The sequence below is a fragment of the Aphanomyces invadans genome (assembly GCF_000520115.1).
Source record: "Aphanomyces invadans strain NJM9701 unplaced genomic scaffold supercont1.43, whole genome shotgun sequence".
Classification (NCBI taxonomy): domain Eukaryota; phylum Oomycota; class Saprolegniomycetes; order Saprolegniales; family Verrucalvaceae; genus Aphanomyces; species Aphanomyces invadans.
In genome coordinates, this window is record NW_008580188.1 from 189,088 (window position 1) to 206,212 (window position 17,125).

Genomic DNA, 17,125 nt, shown 5'->3' on the forward strand with positions numbered 1-17,125 from the left:
TGGGTTCCCGCGTGCTGCCTCGGCGAAGCCGCCCGCCCTTGGGGACAGCCGATAAAGATGTCCGTCGCATTGATCGAGAGAGCTGCTGGCGAAGTTAGTTCGATAGGATACATATTGGACTTGTGTAATGCTCCGTCGACGAGCGCATAGATATTAAGACGGATTACATGCCACGATGACGCTTGAAGGCAGGACCATCAGGGTGGTGGTCGCTATCTTCGTCGGTCACTTCGCAGTCCATCGACTGGGAGATCGTCATGTGCTCGATTTCACGCTCCAACTCGCGCTCCCGTTTGCAATGGAGTCGATTGACCGGTTCATTCGTCACGTGCAGGCGTTGGCGTGGGTGACGAAGGAATTCAACACCATAAATTGCTCCTCCGCAGAGCGTGTGCTGGACCTACGCAGCGTCCATCAGCGCATGAATTCCTTCGTGGTGGGCATCCTCTAGACGTACTTGTCTTCGAAACAACTGCGGATCGTTTACCAATGTCGTCGCGGCGACTTGATTCACTGCAAATTCAATGCTGGGCTCGAGAAAAATGAGCTACAAGTCGGGAGATGAGAACCGGCACGACAACGAGACGGATCACACACTTGTAAGCCGAGCAGGATCGTGTTGATACTCAGGACAGGCCGCCAGTCGTTGCCCAGAATGGAAAACATCACTTGTCCTGTGTTAATGTCGATATTGGGATGCCATATTCTACATGAGAAGCGGATGTGAGCATGTGAAAACCACAAACGAAGCTATCGTACTTGTCCAAACTCTTCACAACTGGAGCTACCGCGCATCAACACGCATGAACGCATGAGGTGCATGCAGCGATTAAAGCCTACCGTGGAACGGGTACGTGCGGGGTATGTCAAACTGGAAGCGAAAGTCTCCATTTGCATACGGACTGTCAACGTCACCCACGGAGATGGAGATCAGGATGTGCAATATGTTGCCGGTGCCGTCGGGGAACTCGATCTGGGTCGTTGCGTGAGAGCAGACGAACCTTCCCTTTGCCAACTACGACACAAGTGACGACTGATATCGCTGTTCCTAGTTCAAGAATACGTACTTCATTGAGATCCTTTCGCACTCGAAACGGCGCGAAGTCCATCTTGGCGCCCATGACTCCGTCGACTACACAGGGGTCGGTCGGTGCTTCTTCCATTCACCGAAAGGTGTTTTCTGGACTCGCAAGTAACTATCTTACATTCTATTGGCTGAAAGGGATTCATTTCGGCCAATCCAATTTCGGTTTTACAGTATCAAGCACATTCGTCGATGGATTTTACAACGCCAGCAACTCTCGAGCCATGGACGAGAATTCTGTCCGGCAGTGCCCCGCCCCCCCCGCCGCAACACCCCGCGCGCCAACTGGCAAAGAGGAGCTCTCTCTTTGTGCCAGCACTTGGAGAACACAGCGATCTCATCAACTACGACGATGGAAATATCAGACACATAATGTCATCGTTCGAATGCCATTATGCACCTGGTAACTTGGTGGGTGTGTGCATCGAGTGGAGCTCTGGGCCATGCATGTCCAATTGTAGTCTATAGGCAGTCATGAAGTCACAGGGGAGGGGGTTCCTCAGTCCGCGGCACTACGTTTCACTGTTTCAAGTCCGTAAAGTGTATCGAGGACACAGCTCTCGCGAGAGTCATTGGCGCCGTTGGCTCGTCGGAAAATCCGTGCCTTACACTTTCTCCAGGGTGCATCCAGGTTGAAGTTGCTACCGCCAACGTGCCAGCCATGCTAGATCACAAGACTGGTGCCCACGAGGTTGTGCATCTACGACCACATCCGCTCGTCGCTGCAGCACGGCAGCAGAGAAGTTGCTGATCCGGTGACTCGACATAGCACCTGTTCTGTGATTGGTCGGTCATACGAGAGCACTACTTTTTTGTCATGGAAACAGCGTCAACTCCGGAAGGCGCCGGCGAAGGCTCGGGAAAGCAAACCAATGGGGCAGCTTCCGCGAGCATGGCTGGCGCAGGCGATGGATCCCCCGCAACTGCTCTGTGTTATCTGTACGTACCATCAACTCACCGCACCTCTCATGCCACGTCACCCAGGGAACGGGCTGAGGTGTACCTTACCCTTGGCGATTCCATGGCCGCACTTGCGGATGCTCTGACAGCGTTCGAGATGAAAATGGACTCCCCTCGCGTTTACTTGGTCCTTGGCGAAGCGTACATGCGGAACAATGAAAAGGACAAGGCACTTGCTACTTTTCAAGCGGGATACGAACGGTATCGCGACTGCGCGAAACTAAATCAAGCGCTGGAGGCATGCCAAGCTGCTATAATATCCAAGCGGACATGGAAAAAAGTCGCGGGAGTAGTGGGTGGGGCAGCGGCCGCCGGACTCATTGGTACAACTGGATCTTCCTGTTTTGAATGTGACTCATTCAATCGTTTAGCCGGCCCAGTCATTGTTGGCGTCGTGAGTCTGGTGGGGTTTACGTCGGCGGGGATTGCGGCCGGGAGCTATGCGGCGGGTGCAATGGCTTCGGCAGCAATTGCGAACGGGGGTGGCATTGCTGCTGGAAGCCTCATCGCGATCTGTCAGAGCGTAGGTGCCACAGGGGCCGTTGGTGCTGCTACGACGGCAGCAGCGTCTGCTTTCGGCGGAGTAGCGGGGTTCTTTGCCTCCCGACGGTAACGATTTCGTAGCTGGTCTTCTCTCATTAAACTCCCAGTTCATCAAGTTCATTTCAAAGAGCCCACAGCACACAGGTGGCATCTTAGCAGCGTCAAAAGTGCTGCCTGCCATGGCTTTTTCCTCGCGGAAGCTCCAGCGCCTGCCTGCAGCATACATGACGCATCTTGAGGACCGGCATGGTTGAATTGGAATATTTCTGTCCACGATATTTGCTATTTCGAGAAATATGGAGTTTTAATATAATTATTGTAACTAGCGTACATAACCCTCGGATATATGTCCAAAAATCTATCCGAGAGTAACAATTATAACACGCTTCTTCATTATACAGAGAGTTATAACAATGGACTGTCCACAGTGCGTTGAGGACAATCCCCATCAACATGGCCGACGAAGGCGTGGATGTCGCGGTTGCCCCAAGGCGGCGCATGAAGCCGCTTCTCCTGTACGAGGAGATCGTCTTGGGTGGAGCACATACTGCCAAGCGCTTCACGTGTGTGGACGTTTGTGCTCGGTTCCTTGCCTGTGGTGCAACGAACGGCAGTGTCTACATCTTTGCTCGTAGCCAGAAGAAGCAAGGCACGAACGCGTCGTCATCTGTGACGTTCCGACTGCTGAAGATGATCTCCCCTCCGTCTGCTACGAGTGACCGGCATCAGGATCCCATCACGTGTTTGAGCTTCTGTCCGGCGCAACGATACCTCGTTGTCGGAACCAGTCGTGGGGCTGTGTACGCGATCTCATTGCTCGATCCGGCGCGCATTGGTGAAAAGATCGAGTTTTCCCACCCGCTCCATCATGGGTTTTCCGTTTCGGCGCTGCTTTGGGACGAACCAGGTGCGCGCCTCTTTTCGGGGTGTTGCGGCGGGACAGTTGCTCAAACGACGATTCGCGCGGGAGTCACGGCCATTTTCGGATCGTCGTCGACGGAATTTCTCCTCAAAGAAGACACGTCAGTCGTCCAGCTGGACATCCATCACTCGAACACGACGGGGGACATGCTCCTCGTGTCGTCACAAACGCGAGTGCTCGTGTTGAACTTGGCGGCAGCGGAGGGCGGCGTCGTCCAAGTCGGGTCGAAACTGCGTCAAGGGAACTTTGGTGGGTGCTTTTTCACCGATCCAGAAGACAAGCAGGTCAAAGTGTACTCGTCGCGCCCAGGAAAGCGCGTGTGGGTTGCCGACCCTTTGTCCGGCACGGTCTCGTCCACACTCAAGTTTTCCATGAGTGTGCCGCCCACCCCGTTCTTCCAAGGCCCGAACCTCCCTCCTGGCGACGGTATTGCCGTTCTCTACTCCAGCATTACCTCCAACATTTGGCCTGTAGATGTGTCGGTGAAGAACCTCAATCTGTCCACCGTGAGTCTGTTCAAGTACATCCACGAGAGCATGGACTTTACGCCCGAGTTGCCGCAATTGCTCAGTTGGTCACCCAACTCATCTGCTCTGTTCCTCATCGACCCCATCGCGGTCGAGCTCGTCGAGTGGCACGTCGACCTTGGCATTATCCACGACCTCAAGGTGCGTGAGTTGCCCAAGTTGCGTATGCTGCCACGGCATTAGCGCCGACAACCACGGCATCCAGCTGGGTACACAGCCCGTGCGTCTGACCTGCTCTGCGTAGGTGCTGGATGCGTCCGTTTTCGTTGTGCTGCATGGCGATCCATGCAAAATCGCCATTGTCCGGGCGTGTGCTGCGATCGAGTTTTTGGAGCTTGCCGTCTCCAACGACTTACAAAAGTCGATCGAGGTACGTGTTGTAGTGCGGCCTGTCGAGTCGCTCACGTGATGCTTCAGCTTGCGGTCAAATGCAACATCTTGGACCTGTCGCTGCTTCTGAATCTGCAGTGCAAGTGGGTCGAACACGTCAAAGTGCACCCCGAAGACGAGCCCAAGCTGTCGACGGAGACCCTGGCAGAGTTGGAAGCGCTCATCGATGCCGCTGCGACGCTCGTCCAAGAACACACTCGGTGCGCATGGCGCTCTCCTTGCGTTGGCCATGTGCCTAACTCGTCGTGTAGACCACAGGAGCTCGACATTGCGCCGCCCCACGTCGTGTTCAAGCAACGGCGCGACGCCGTCGACACTCCCCCAACTTCCGGAGATCGCGATCAAGCACTGTCGTTGAAAATCAACTTTTTGTACGAAAAGCCCCCGCTCTACGAATCGGTTCAGTCGGCAACAAACCAAATTATCAACGTCGCGACGACCCGCCCCAAGCGTCACGTTGCGATTGCCGACCTCGCCGCCCAAGACAAGGTGGTCGACGAAGCGTGGCGCGCACAAAACATGCCGGCGCCGAGCGACGTGACCCTGAAACCCCCGACACTCTTTGGAGAAGTGGATCTCGAAACGCACTTGTCCAACGCAACGTCGCAGCTCGTGTCGATGCTCCCAGAAAAGTACTTTGGCCGGTCAGCGTCCACGTCGGCTGCGACCATTCCCGACGAGCCGGCAGAGTTTCCCGAGTTCGACCCACCCGATGTCCGAGGTAAACACGATCAAACTCGAGTTGTGCATGCATGTGAGTATTTATCTCACTCGGGTCTGGTAGAGCCGACCCAAACCAACGTCCATAGTGTGCTCAAGCTGGCGATGGCGGTGAGTTCGTCGACCGACGACTTGAGCTTGATCGTGCCAGAGTCGGCGGATGTCGTCGACGCACCGTTTGACCCCATGTCTGGTCAAGAAGTTGTACTGGAAGCGATCGCGACAGAGCTGTTCGTGACCGAGCTCCAATTTCAATCGAAGCGCCCACTCGCTCAAACCCTGAAACTCAAAGGCGACGACGTCGGCACACATGCCGCGATGCTGCGCATGCAACGCCCTCCGCCCCGCTCCACGTTGTGCGTTGTCGACGACTCGCTCGTTGTACTGATCGAACTCGATAGACCCAAGCGGCAACACGTCAAGCCAGCCCAGGCAAAACGACCACGCACCGTGTCGGAGACCAAGCAGCAGCTCATCCTGCGGACAGTGAACAAGCAGATAGGGGTGTACCCAGCTTCGCACGTTGAGCACAAGTGGCGCCTCGGTGGGACGATGCAAGATTCGGTCGACTTGCAAGCAGTCGCGGCGCAATCGTTTGCATCGATGGAAGCGGAGTTTGAAAAACTGGCGGCCGCGGCCACGACCCAGCTGCACCTGTGGCCTACGGCGACTCTGACTCGACTTGGTAGCTGCCTCGTGAACGGGTACTTGAGGCAAGGCACGTTGGACCAGGTGAAATCGTGTCTCGAAGCATTTGTGGGCAGCTTTGACCCGACGATCGATGTCGCGTTGCTTCAAAAGCGAAAGCAGATCGACCAGATCAAAAAGAATCAATTGCGCGCGGTCAAGCATCCGCCGTCGGGGCTGGATGCTGCCGACGATGACGACGACGACAACCTTCCACTTACACGCAGCGACTGGACGTTTGTGCGGCTCCTTGTTTCGTTCTACTTCCTCCTCCTTGGCCCGGTCCACGTCGAAGAGATCGATGGCACGGCGTCGGCGCTTCTTGACCGTCCACTTGTCATTCTCGAATTGGATGTCCAGTGCCGCTTTGTCGAGCACCGACGCCCACCGACGACAGACGAGGCCACCGTCCAAGCCTTTCTCGCCAAATATGGCAACTACATCAATCTGGACTGGGCCGCCAAAGTGTGTAGCATGCTAGAGTTCTCACATGCGCTCACGGACGTGCTCAACTTTGCGATTGCGAGCGAGAGCCTCGCGATCGAGTGCGAGGACGTTCTGAATAAAGTCGCCGAGAACCACTCGTTTGACTTTCCAAATCCGTCCGCGCTGTGTGTGTGCCTCCATCTTCTTCACGTCCTACTCAAGAAGCGGTCCGACATCACGGTGTCGTGGTGCATCGACATGTATCCACAAGTGTCGCCGTGGAATGTGCAGTGGGCCGTTTTCGGCGCCAGTGTCGGATTTGACAAGGCCAACTCGACCTACTTGCGGTACCTCACGACGCTGCTGCAAACACACCCCCGCGCCGCCACCGACAACTGCGCGCTCGTCACGCAATGGCTGCACATGCACTTTGCGCAAGGCCAAGACGAAGCGATTCTTGTGCAGTTCCTGCGGCAGCAAGCGGTGTACAACCTACCGCAAGACGTTGTGTCAACGCTGTGTCTCGAGCATGGCCGGTGGAAGTGTTTGCTGCAGCTTGTGCTCAACTCGCTCGCCCATCCGTCGACCCGCGCAGCAGGGTACCGCATGGACGGGCAGCTCCATTCTCTTTGATCACTTGTGGATTCGTCTAGGGTGCTGGAACTGCGTCAAATGGTTTACTCCATGCTGCAGAGCGAAGGCCACCTGTCGTCCCTGCACTCGATCTTTCGTGACATGATGGGGCTCGACGCCCCAGAGACACTGGTCAGTTGCATCTTGGAAGAAGTGGACGCTTATATGCAGGACGCGGCGACCGACGGCGCGAGCGACAACAAAATATACATTGGCATTTTGCACGCGTTGTTCGATGCATGCGGACCACACGTTGGCCTGCGGCTGCTGGAGAAATGCCCAACTCTTCTGGCCGTGGCGCCGCTAGAGCTGTACCAAGCGCTCGTCGAGATGCAGGCGCTGCAGAACGAGTACGATGACACGTCAGTGATCGTGGATATTGACTGGGTCGTTGTCTAGGCACTCGGAGCTAGTGACACATATGCTGGAGGAAATCGACACGTACATTTGGTCGTGTAGCCGCAGCCATCACATGGGGTTTGCACCGCAAGTCGAAGCCATGTTTCGTATCGAGTGCGGGTACTACAACCACCTGAAACAGGTCGACGCTCCGGCCGCACATGTCGCGACCAAATGGAGCACGTCGGAAACGGCGCAATTTTTTGAATCGCGACGCAACGATTGGGGTGGGGAGATTCAGTTGCAGGACTGGCACTGCGTGCACTGCGACTTGCCCGTCGTGTACTTTGGCGCAGGTACTGCATTGTTGTGACATCGTGGTCGAGATCACGTCCGTGACTAGACGAGCGCAACTTGGACGCGGTGCTTCTTCCGTGTGGCCACGCATTTCACGACGTCTGCCTTCCCGACCGGACATGTTCGCTTTGTCTCGTTGAAAGCTTTCGATTTGGTTGATGCACCACGACATGACCTCTCGTGTGCAAGTATCATGGGTTCTCAGGCTTAATTCAAGTAATGCGTCGTGGAGTCGTTGTCTTTTTCGGTCTTCCCGGCGTCGCCGCCATGAATTCCCGCAAGACGCCGGTGGCGAATGACCCTCCGAACGGAGCCCAGCATCTGCTACAACGCGCAGGAACCACTCGGATCCAGTCGAACGAATCCCGTCAACAGACGCCAAGTGCAACATGTCAACATGCATCCTTGCAGTGGGATCTTTATCAAGTGCACCAGGACACGTGCCGTCGAGCCAGCCGTACGTGGCGGTTGTTGGATACACGCCATCCACTCGACGGCTTGCGCACGAATGGATGGCCAGGACAGGCCCGAGGACTTTCGACGCTTGACTGCATCAATGGCCACGAGCCATGGTTGGAATGGCGATCTTGACATGTGCAGCCACGTGGTATGCTGGCGAACGCGAGGTCGATACGGCAAGTTGCTGTGGGTAGTAGAACAAGGAAGCGTCGGCGATTGCACGTGGCGACCGCTCTCGGCATCCACAGAACAGGGAAAGACGAGATGGCATGGTATCGACCCGCCGTCATCCAGACAGACGTGGGAAAACATTCTCAAACAGGATGGCGCGATGGAACTCGGGACGGTGGCTGCACGCAGAAGAAGTGTACGTGGACCTCGCGATCGCGTGCTTTTTGGACGGCATCCTCGACGACTGCCCCGACGGCACAACGCTGCGCCAGTACATTGCCCACCGGCTGTCGTGCGATGACATGCGTGTGACGAAGAAGCTCCGACGGAACAAAGTCCTGGCGGGTCGACGCGTTATCCAGGCCAACTACAACCGCCGCCACTTTGCACGCAAGCAGACGCCGCTGACGGAAGAAGACATGGATGCAGTCACAGCCACGAAACTGGCCTTCCTGGCATTCGAGACGGCGTATCGAGCACAGAAGAAGCCGTGGCGTCGAGATGCCGAGCTCGTCCAGTCCACTGTGACCTCCGCCGCGCGTCGCGTCGCGATCCCAGCGCTCCTGAATGAACTCCATGTCGTCCCACCGCGACCAAGTTGGACATGCCCACCTAATTCATCGAATTAAACGTATGGTCTGCATCGGCTCATGTGCCGTGGCGCGACGACTGTTGGAAGCTGCGCCAAACGTAGCGATGCGCGCCGACGACATCGTCGCCGAGCACAATTTAGTTTCGACTTTGGGGGCAAGGATGTCAGGACGGTGGACCAATGCGAGCTCCCACCGTTTTCATCGCATGCGCATGATCGTCCGACTCTCGATCGTTCTTGACAGCGGTCGACGCGAGAGCATGGTGGCCCCAAAAGACCCCCGCGGACGCCTTTGCTGTCGACTTCGTATCCATGTTGAGGTCCGCTGGAGCTTGTGCTTTCACTTGTCGACGCCAGCCCAACGGTGCCGTCCTCCTTGCTGCTGAGATCCTTGACCAAGTGGAATTCCACACATTGCGCATGACGCCTGAGCTCGCCCACACGGGGGTTGATTGCTTTGCATAGTTTACGTCCCTAGAGCTGCATCGGACGAAACTAGTTTGTTCGCGGTGTCAGGGTCCGGAGGGATGAGAGTCCGCGGACTGGACGGGCGGCAGGACGCACGACTGCGTAATGGTGACGCTGTCACGCCAAGGGAGAGATGGCGAGGCTCAGTTTTGGGTTCCGGCGCCTCGTTTTCTTGGGGAGTCTCGATCGAGTCGTTGGATTGAGGGCTGACGTCGCGTCGTCTACTGGCGACGGCATGTCCGTCGAGCTACTGCTTTCGGCTGAACGAACTCGTCGAGTGAATGGGTGGACAGGAACAAGATTTCGTGTTAGTCGACTTCAACGAAGCGTCGCCACGGCAACGAGGCCGACCCAAGTGTACGTCGCTACCAAGTCCGGTCGATAGGAAGCACTCGAAACAACAGGAGGAATCGACGTCGGTGAGGCTGTTTGCTGAGCGGAGGTCGGCGGTGGCACAGGTGAATCGGACGGGCGCGGCGTGCTTGTTTGCTGAGCGGAGGTCGGCGGTGGCACAGGTGAATCGGACGGGCGTGGCGTGGCTGGGACCACTGTGCTGGCGGGTTGCGTCGTGGTTGGTCGTCGCGTCGTGGGAACCGATGATGAGCCGTCGCATAGTTTTCCCCCTCCGTGCGTGCAACCTGTTTTGTCGTAATTGTAGCAGGTTCCAAAGAGGCTGCATCCAGTGCACACTCCACCCGCATCGCACTTGTCACCGGTGGTGCACCGACACGGTATGAGGAGGGAAGCTTTCGCACCAGGTCTCGCCACCTTGTTCAGCGGACTCTCGAGCTTCTTCAGTTCACACGTGCCACCTTGGTCTGGGATCCACGTAAAGAAGTCGCACACCGCTTCATGCCGACGGCAGTCGCCGCAACATTCGTCAGCATGTTCCCTCGACGTGAGGACAACCTGCGATGGAATCGACACATAGTCGACATCGTCCTCTATGGGTTGGCACGAGAACGTCGTGATATTTGTTGCAGCACTGCCGAACGGGGCGGCAACGATGAGAAGCAACAGGACGGACGCGCGGTTGCGCATGAATATTGGACAATGAACCCGGACAACATCTTGGCAAGTATGCAAATTCTCCAATTATTCTTCCAATTTTGCACGAAATTTTCGCGTATTTTTGTCGATTTTCGCTGACACTTGAGTTCGTCTCACACCGACGAAATGCCGTTGCGTGCGGCATCGACAAGGAACGATTCCTTTGAGAGTGATGCGTGTGCACCAAGTACATGCACGCAAACCTTCATCCCTACCGTTCACGGACGTCCCAATGCATGTCGGGGCTTCATGCGTTTCCACGTTGGTGGACGATATGCGGTCTCGCGCACCCAGGTGGCGTGCACCAGCATTGTGGCGCATCAGAAACCGCGCGCGGACGGCATGTTTCTCGTGTCGGCAGGCACCGTCTCGTTCGAAGGCAAAGACATACGGAGATCGTTCCAGACATATCCGTCGTATTCCCTGCACGGTGGGCAGCACCGACCGACGAAAGCTATGTATGTAGTAACTTAGTGATGAAAAAACGAGAAATGACGGCTAAAAGTCTTTGGCCCAGTCGTTCCCGTCATCGTAGTATGGTTCGACGTTTGCGGACGGGTCCTCGGGAGCAAATTCAAAGCGGGAAGTGTCAAATGCGCCGTGGAGCTCTGGAACGAATGGCACGGGGCATCGCCTCTCCAGCACGTCGTTCCAGTTCACGCGCTCGAACACGCGGTGGCGCATGATCGCAGCCATGTCTGGGTACCGCCGACCAGGGGCTTTCTCCAAGCACCCTGAGATTAATTGACACATCTCGGGGTACTCGTCCTCGAAGGCGTTGGGAAACTCGACGGGGTCGTCCTGAATGGCGCGCATTTGGTCTCGAGGCGTCTCCCGTGCAAACGGCGTCGTCCCAAGACACAGTTCGTAGAGGAGGATGCCAAAACTCCAGACGTCGGCGCGGTGGTCGTGGCCTTCCCGCACCACGATTTCTGGTGCCATGTAGTCGATGCTGCCACACATCGTGGCGTTGCGTTCGCTGGTTGCGTCAGGCTTGGCGAACCCGAAGTCGAGCACTTTGGGGTACCCGTCCGAGTCGAGCACGAGGTTCTCGAGCTTCAGATCGCGGTAGATGGTGCCTTGAGCATGCAGGTAGTCGAGGGCGAGAATGAGGCACGACGCGTAGAAGATGACAGCAGCCATGGGCAGTCCTCCCTGCGGCTGCTTGAGCGGTGATTTGGAGTCGGAATGCACGATCGTGAAGAGTTCGCCGCCAGGAAGGTATTCGAGGACGAGGTACAGGCAGTCGTCGTCTTGGAGGGTTTGGTACAACGTAGTGACGAAGGGATGCCGCAGTCGAAGATGGACAAAACGCTCACGAACAATGTGCTTTTGCTGCCGATTGCTCACGACGAATTCCTTGGAGATGACTTTAAGCGCGACCGCGCGACCGCTCGGTGTGTGCCGGGCGAGCTTGACAACGCCATACGTGCCAACCCCTAGTACCCCCAATGGTTCGAGCTCGTCCAGCGTCACTGCAACAGCGATTAATACTTGGCGGGAGTGCGGGCAACCGTACCTCGCTCGAACGTGAGGGTCGCTGGACTTGGACACGCCTCCTTCACGGTGCCCAACGACGAAGTTGATGATTCAATGGCAGATCGCGCATGTACTTTCACGGCAATGATAGAAGATTCGTTGCTATCGTCTGCAGGATTGGCAGTCGTGTCGTCAGCCGACACCTGCTTGGAAAGGGACGTTGTTGAACCAGTCCTCGAGCCGAGTCTCTTGAAGAAAGACGACAATCGTGTGGCTACGCTCGACATGGAGTCGTTCCAGTAGGGTGAGGTAGAAGATAGATCGATGCACGGCGTCCCTCGGCAGCGCTTGTCAAAGATCGGGCAAGCCGATGCGGTCGTCGGCGGTCAGGGTCACACTGACCTCCGACAACAATCGCCCAACAAGATGCAATCTTGCCGAAACCTCCACCAAACTTTATTTTATCATTTGATATATGTATGCCATTTTCAAAATACACGGACCCTTCTGTGATACAGATTTCAAAATAGCTCGTTCGCTTTACCACGTCGCATGACGATATTCTTTTGTTTACAACTTTGTATTGAACGCCTCCAACTAATTTGACGTGACACCCCGTCGTACTTGTCCCAATAGATACACCACCCATTGCGAGGAGCAGGTCAGCGCCGTCAGCGTTGACGAAGAACGCAGCGGCATTGCGCATGTGGTTCGATCGCTGTCCATTCGGGTGGATGGCAGTGGCACGAGCGGGGAGCTGCGGTGGGCAGCACCCCTTGCGCCCCTATTGTGTGCGTGTGGTGCATGGGGCAACGCAACATCGAGGAGTGCTTTTGGGCGTGTTATACATGCTTCCATGGAGCGCGATCTCTACATGACATTCGTTTGACGACGTGATGTAAACGTTCCTTGGCCCTCGTAGTGTCTCGGCGCATGCAAGAGGCGTGGCAATGTATAAAATGACACAGTCACTGTTTGTAATGGATTTTGTTATTCAAAGAGGTATTGACTTTGAAGGGTATGACGTAGCATTATGCACACACCAGTTCGAAAAAGTCGGGTCGGATGCTGCCTCATCACCGCGGTGGACGCGGCAAGGCCGGCTCCAGAATCCCTACGGCAACGTACATCAAGTACGGAGGAATCGGCATCTTCACCTTGCTTTGCATCAAATTCCTGTTCTTTGTCGACCCGCTGTCTACGGAAGACTTGCTGTCCTTTGAAACCAAAACGATGTACCAGTTCACCACCAAGTATGGTACGTCGCGTCGTCGATGGTGGCATGGTGGAATTCATCGGATTCGATCGCTCCAGGGAATTTCACGGTCGAGCTCTTCCCAAAGCATGCCCCCTTGACGGTGGAGCACTTTGAACAGTTGATTGCGTCTGGATTCTACAAAGAGAACACCGGCTTCTACCGCGCGGAGCCTGGATTCGTCGTCCAAGGCGGCGGCTTCGTGCACGACAAGCTGTCGCCTCTAGGAAACATCCCTGTTGAGTACAGGTAAGTCGTCCCATCGGTATATGTCCGTCCCATCTTGCATGTAGTCTTCCCAGCGAAGAGCGCATGGTGGTGTTGGCTCGCAACAAGGACGCGATGTCCGGAAACACGGAGTTCTCAATCATGTTAACGGACAACTCTGCGATTAATTCGCCTCAGGGAACATCCCCTGGCTTCACCGCGTTTGGTCGCATCTACTCTGGGTATCCCTCTGTCGTCGCGATGGCCAACGACATGGCGCCAGGTTACTTGGCGAAGAGGAACAAGGATCAAGTATTGACGCGTGACGATTCAACATGCTCCACCATCTCATTGTCTAGGTAGTCCCGTTCACGTCCATTGAGAAAGTGTCCAAGTTGGCCCCGACGACGACGGAACTGCGCGCCATCTCAGATGCGATTTACGACGCAATGGCCACGCCATTCAGCGTCGTCATGTTTAGCAAAACGACGTGCCCATATTGCAAACAAGCTAAACTCACGCTCAAGGATATTGGTGCCGAAGTCCACGTGGTCGAGCTGGATCTGCTCCCACCAGCGGTGGCGTCGCAGTACCAAGACGTACTTCATGCTTACACGGGACGTCGAACGGTTCCAAACATCCTGATCCATAGCAAGTCGATCGGAGGCGGCGACGACATTGAGGACCTCAACAATGCCGGGAAGCTCGTGCCGCTCGTCCAAGCATCGGGGGCGCTGGCCAAGCAAGGCGTGATCTTGGAGGTACAAAGCAGCATTCCAGGCCTCACAAGTCACGAGGGCATGTCGTAGTCGCTTCGCAAGCACCCCTTGGTCGTGTTCACCAAGTCGTATGACCCGTACTCGCAAGAAGTTCAGGAAGTGCTCAAGCTGGTTGGCGCCGTCCCCCACGCCATTGAAATCGACACACATCCCAATGGCGACGCAATCCTGCACTACCTGATCAAGATGACGGGGCGAAAAACAACGCCCAACGTGTTTGTGGGTGGAAAGACCATCGGCGGCTGCGACGACACCAAGCAGCTCCACGCAACGGGGGAGCTCACGTTGCTGCTGCAGCAGGCTGGGGCGCTCAAGTAAATGGAACTCTCGACATTCGGATACGATAACGTGGAAGAGAGTTGCGTCTTGCAGCACTGGCTCAAACATGCGGTGCCAACGTTTGCATGAGCGGACAACTATGCAACACCAGTGGTCGTTGTCATGGCACACCCCTCCATCCTTACTCTCTCCACTGGCACGACCGTTCATGTGCAGCTCTAAGATCGCAATGGACGACACGATCGCAGCGCCACGACGACTCCAGACCCCGTCTAGCCACGCCGTCTGCGCCATGGTTGGTGGCGTCCCCGCTCTCGTGGCAGACCTGCCGCCACGCACGAACAACGACGCTGCTGACAGTGAGTGAAACGGCACTTTGAGACAGGGTAAGAATTGATTCGGAACGAGGTAAACTGGTTTTTTTCTTTTTTGAACAGCGACTACGCAGTAAAACTCGTCCATGTTCTAGATTTAAACGCTTAGCTGAATTATTTTGACGCAACGCGTGTTTTGAACAATCTTTTATTGCGTTGTGACGAGATGGTGTTTGCGTCGGGCCGGAGCGACGCACGGAACTCACGTCGCCGCACCGCGCTTCTCGCGCCATCTCAGGAATCTCTCGATTGAGTACAAATCCAGTGCCGTGGAGGACGATCGTCATGGCCGTGGAAAGGGCTGTACACAGTGAGCGGTGGCGTTGTCGGCGCAGAAGCTAGCGAAGGTGCTGGCGGGTCTCGGTACGCTTGCCATTACTCCGTTTGCGCTGTGCGTCCCCGCTGCTCTCATTTACGGTGGAGTTGTTGACTGCAATTCCTCAAAACGGTATAACGCGTCGTGGTTTTCATTTCCTGGCATTGCATGTACGGCGCGGTGCAGCAACCGTTCCGCTCGCCCTGGGCGCTCCAAGCAGTGGACTGGGTGCCGCTGTCGGCGGCCATTTACAGCGCTTTGTACCCGTCAGTGGGCTTGCAGAGTGTTAAATCCATCGCTGGGGACGTAATTGCCGCGAGGGACTCAAAATTGTGTTTGCAACCAACATTGCCATCCATTCTTGGACAAACGGTTGTCAGCCGCGGCATGGCCGTCATGTCCGTGGTTGTGGCCGTGCCGCATGTGCATTGTTCGGTCTGGGGCGTTGCCATCGCAGACGACACTGGGCTGTCCACGGTCAGGTGCAATATGCCGACTCCGGAACACGTACCATCGGGAACGATTCTCCACGAGACCAAGACTCGACTGCTTGCGGCGACTCTCTTTTGGAACGATGCCAACTTTGGGCAACGAGTCTGCGATTGCTGGGCAAGTCGTCCACCCGAAGATGTCGTACCCGAGGACGTGCTCATCATCGTGATGGCCGTCGTAAATCCTGCCGTTGGCAGCGGGCGCTGTGTGGAACCCGCTCTGGCCCTCGTGGGACAATGGCCGGGTTTACTGCGTCTCTCGCAACACGTCGGCTCTTGGTGCGTTGAGCGATTCCCGACTGTTTTGTTTGCCTGATGTACATCCTTTTTCACGGGAGACCTCCACGTCCCGATGCCTTTGTCGTCTTGGACGTTTTCTACTCACACGGGGTGCTGCATCGGGGACAAGAGCGAGCAACGTCGCGGTCACCATGGACCCGTGGCCGACGAATCTCCATGTCGAATGCAACGATTGCCTTCGTCACATCGACAAACGAGCTCCATAATTCTTGGCATGGTGCTGAATCCCTGACGTCGGGTTTTCCATCGACGGGCGAACGTAACAGCATGACTTCGGCAAAGCCATCGTTGAACTTTGTGTGCGTCCACTGCATATGGGCATCATGCGTGCCTCTTCAAATTCGAGTCGTGCGTCGTTCGCGACCGCTAAACCAAGCAATCCATGCTCGAAACGGAGGAGCAACTTTCGCGTCGAGCTCCCCCGTCCGTTGTGTGTAGGCGTGAAAAGCTGGATGTAGAACGTCGACGTGAAGATGTATCACCGTCCGGCCTTTGCTTCTTGAGCACGCGCCACATCAAACTGACGAAACTATCGACCCGATCGAGCGCCGCCACATTTGTCATGTCGAGACCAAGTCTTCGCCGACACCAAACTACCGCGGCTGGACGACCAGAGCGTAAACACATCCATGGAGGGAACGTCCCATCATTGCCCAAGCGGCACAGGTCGTTCCTGTGCTTTAGCCGTTGTCCCTCTGCACTCTTCAGACGATCCATGCCTCGCCAACTTTTCAGCATCACGCAAGGCGCTGCCAAGGTATGGCGTGTTCACACGGACCTTATCGACGGACACGCCGGTCAGCTTCGACCACATAGGATGTCGTCAAGGTTTCGCCGTGCATCAGGTACTTTGCCTGCGTCCATGCAGTTGAAATCTCGTCTTCCTTGACTCGTTGGCGCTCGATGCGGCATGTGGCAGGGTCGAAGGTCGAAAGAGCCACTGGAAAAAGCTGGGACTGAACCATGCACATCTGCGGTTCTCCATGGCGGTACCTTGTTCAAGTCGACACGGCTGGTCCTCCTCAAGCACGACTCTCGACGGTACACCGAAGCGATGGTCCGCCATGACAACTTGCCATCGCAGCCATCGCTATGAGTCGACGACAAGGCAGAGATGAAGTATGCCGTGCGAGATTGTGATCGATGTAGATCTCCACCGCGGCGGTGGCTTGCGCTGAAGACGACGGACTTCCTCCGGGTGTCGCCGGGGGTGCATGCGAACGTTGCCTGTCTGGAAGTACTGTCGGCGCTGCAACACCTTGACCATCGCATCCAAGGCCAGTCCCCACTCGATCGCGGTCGCAACCAGGCGGATCC

The 17,125-nt window shown here is 56.1% G+C and overlaps 7 protein-coding genes across 9 annotated transcripts; 5 read left to right on the top strand and 2 right to left on the bottom strand.

Moving 5' to 3' along the window:
• Positions 1-120: 120 nt before the first annotated feature.
• On the bottom strand, positions 121-1,214 carry H310_12806 (hypothetical protein). Its single transcript, XM_008880007.1, has 6 exons — positions 1,068-1,214; positions 841-1,015; positions 760-784; positions 598-706; positions 458-547; positions 121-400 (listed from the first exon to the last, which is right to left on the bottom strand). The coding sequence occupies exons 1-6, from the start codon at positions 1,161-1,163 to the stop codon at positions 164-166; spliced, it is 732 nt and encodes a 243-aa protein (XP_008878229.1). The 5' UTR covers positions 1,164-1,214; the 3' UTR covers positions 121-163.
• Positions 1,215-1,551: 337 nt separating this feature from the next.
• H310_12807 lies at positions 1,552-2,919 on the top strand. Of its 2 annotated transcripts, XM_008880009.1 has the most exons (4): positions 1,552-2,023; positions 2,069-2,367; positions 2,416-2,653; positions 2,695-2,919. In XM_008880009.1, the coding sequence occupies exons 1-4, from the start codon at positions 1,902-1,904 to the stop codon at positions 2,741-2,743; spliced, it is 708 nt and encodes a 235-aa protein (XP_008878231.1). In that variant the 5' UTR covers positions 1,552-1,901; the 3' UTR covers positions 2,744-2,919. The 2 variants fall into 2 exon arrangements, with proteins under 2 accessions (XP_008878231.1, XP_008878230.1); XM_008880008.1 differs by having other exon boundaries at positions 2,416-2,919.
• A 97-nt stretch (positions 2,920-3,016) lies between these two features.
• Positions 3,017-7,828, top strand: H310_12808 (hypothetical protein). The gene is made up of 10 exons (XM_008880010.1): positions 3,017-3,935; positions 3,984-4,177; positions 4,281-4,406; positions 4,454-4,626; positions 4,678-5,147; positions 5,211-5,502; positions 5,548-6,858; positions 6,913-7,242; positions 7,292-7,587; positions 7,635-7,828. Exons 1-10 carry the CDS (start codon positions 3,041-3,043, stop codon positions 7,745-7,747), a joined length of 4,200 nt encoding a protein of 1,399 aa, XP_008878232.1. The 5' UTR covers positions 3,017-3,040; the 3' UTR covers positions 7,748-7,828.
• Positions 7,829-8,370: 542 nt separating this feature from the next.
• Positions 8,371-8,861, top strand: H310_12809 (hypothetical protein; the record flags this gene model as incomplete). Its single annotated transcript, XM_008880011.1, has 1 exon — positions 8,371-8,861. The coding sequence occupies one exon, from the start codon at positions 8,371-8,373 to the stop codon at positions 8,845-8,847; it is 477 nt and encodes a 158-aa protein (XP_008878233.1). The 3' UTR covers positions 8,848-8,861.
• Positions 8,862-9,242: 381 nt separating this feature from the next.
• On the top strand, positions 9,243-10,318 carry H310_12810 (hypothetical protein). Its single transcript, XM_008880012.1, has 2 exons — positions 9,243-9,736; positions 9,794-10,318. The coding sequence occupies exons 1-2, from the start codon at positions 9,560-9,562 to the stop codon at positions 10,013-10,015; spliced, it is 399 nt and encodes a 132-aa protein (XP_008878234.1). The 5' UTR covers positions 9,243-9,559; the 3' UTR covers positions 10,016-10,318.
• Positions 10,319-10,727: 409 nt separating this feature from the next.
• Positions 10,728-12,226, bottom strand: H310_12811 (AGC/PKA protein kinase). The gene is made up of 2 exons (XM_008880013.1): positions 11,848-12,226; positions 10,728-11,803 (listed from the first exon to the last, which is right to left on the bottom strand). Exons 1-2 carry the CDS (start codon positions 12,092-12,094, stop codon positions 10,827-10,829), a joined length of 1,224 nt encoding a protein of 407 aa, XP_008878235.1. The 5' UTR covers positions 12,095-12,226; the 3' UTR covers positions 10,728-10,826.
• Positions 12,227-12,857: 631 nt separating this feature from the next.
• Positions 12,858-14,823, top strand: H310_12812. Of its 2 annotated transcripts, XM_008880014.1 has the most exons (6): positions 12,858-13,065; positions 13,122-13,311; positions 13,356-13,581; positions 13,629-14,030; positions 14,079-14,735; positions 14,797-14,823. In XM_008880014.1, exons 1-5 carry the CDS (start codon positions 12,873-12,875, stop codon positions 14,364-14,366), a joined length of 1,299 nt encoding a protein of 432 aa, XP_008878236.1. In that variant the 5' UTR covers positions 12,858-12,872; the 3' UTR covers positions 14,367-14,735; positions 14,797-14,823. The 2 variants fall into 2 exon arrangements, with proteins under 2 accessions (XP_008878236.1, XP_008878237.1); XM_008880015.1 differs by lacking the exon at positions 14,797-14,823 and having other exon boundaries at positions 14,079-14,790.
• The last annotated feature ends 2,302 nt before the right edge of the window (positions 14,824-17,125 follow it).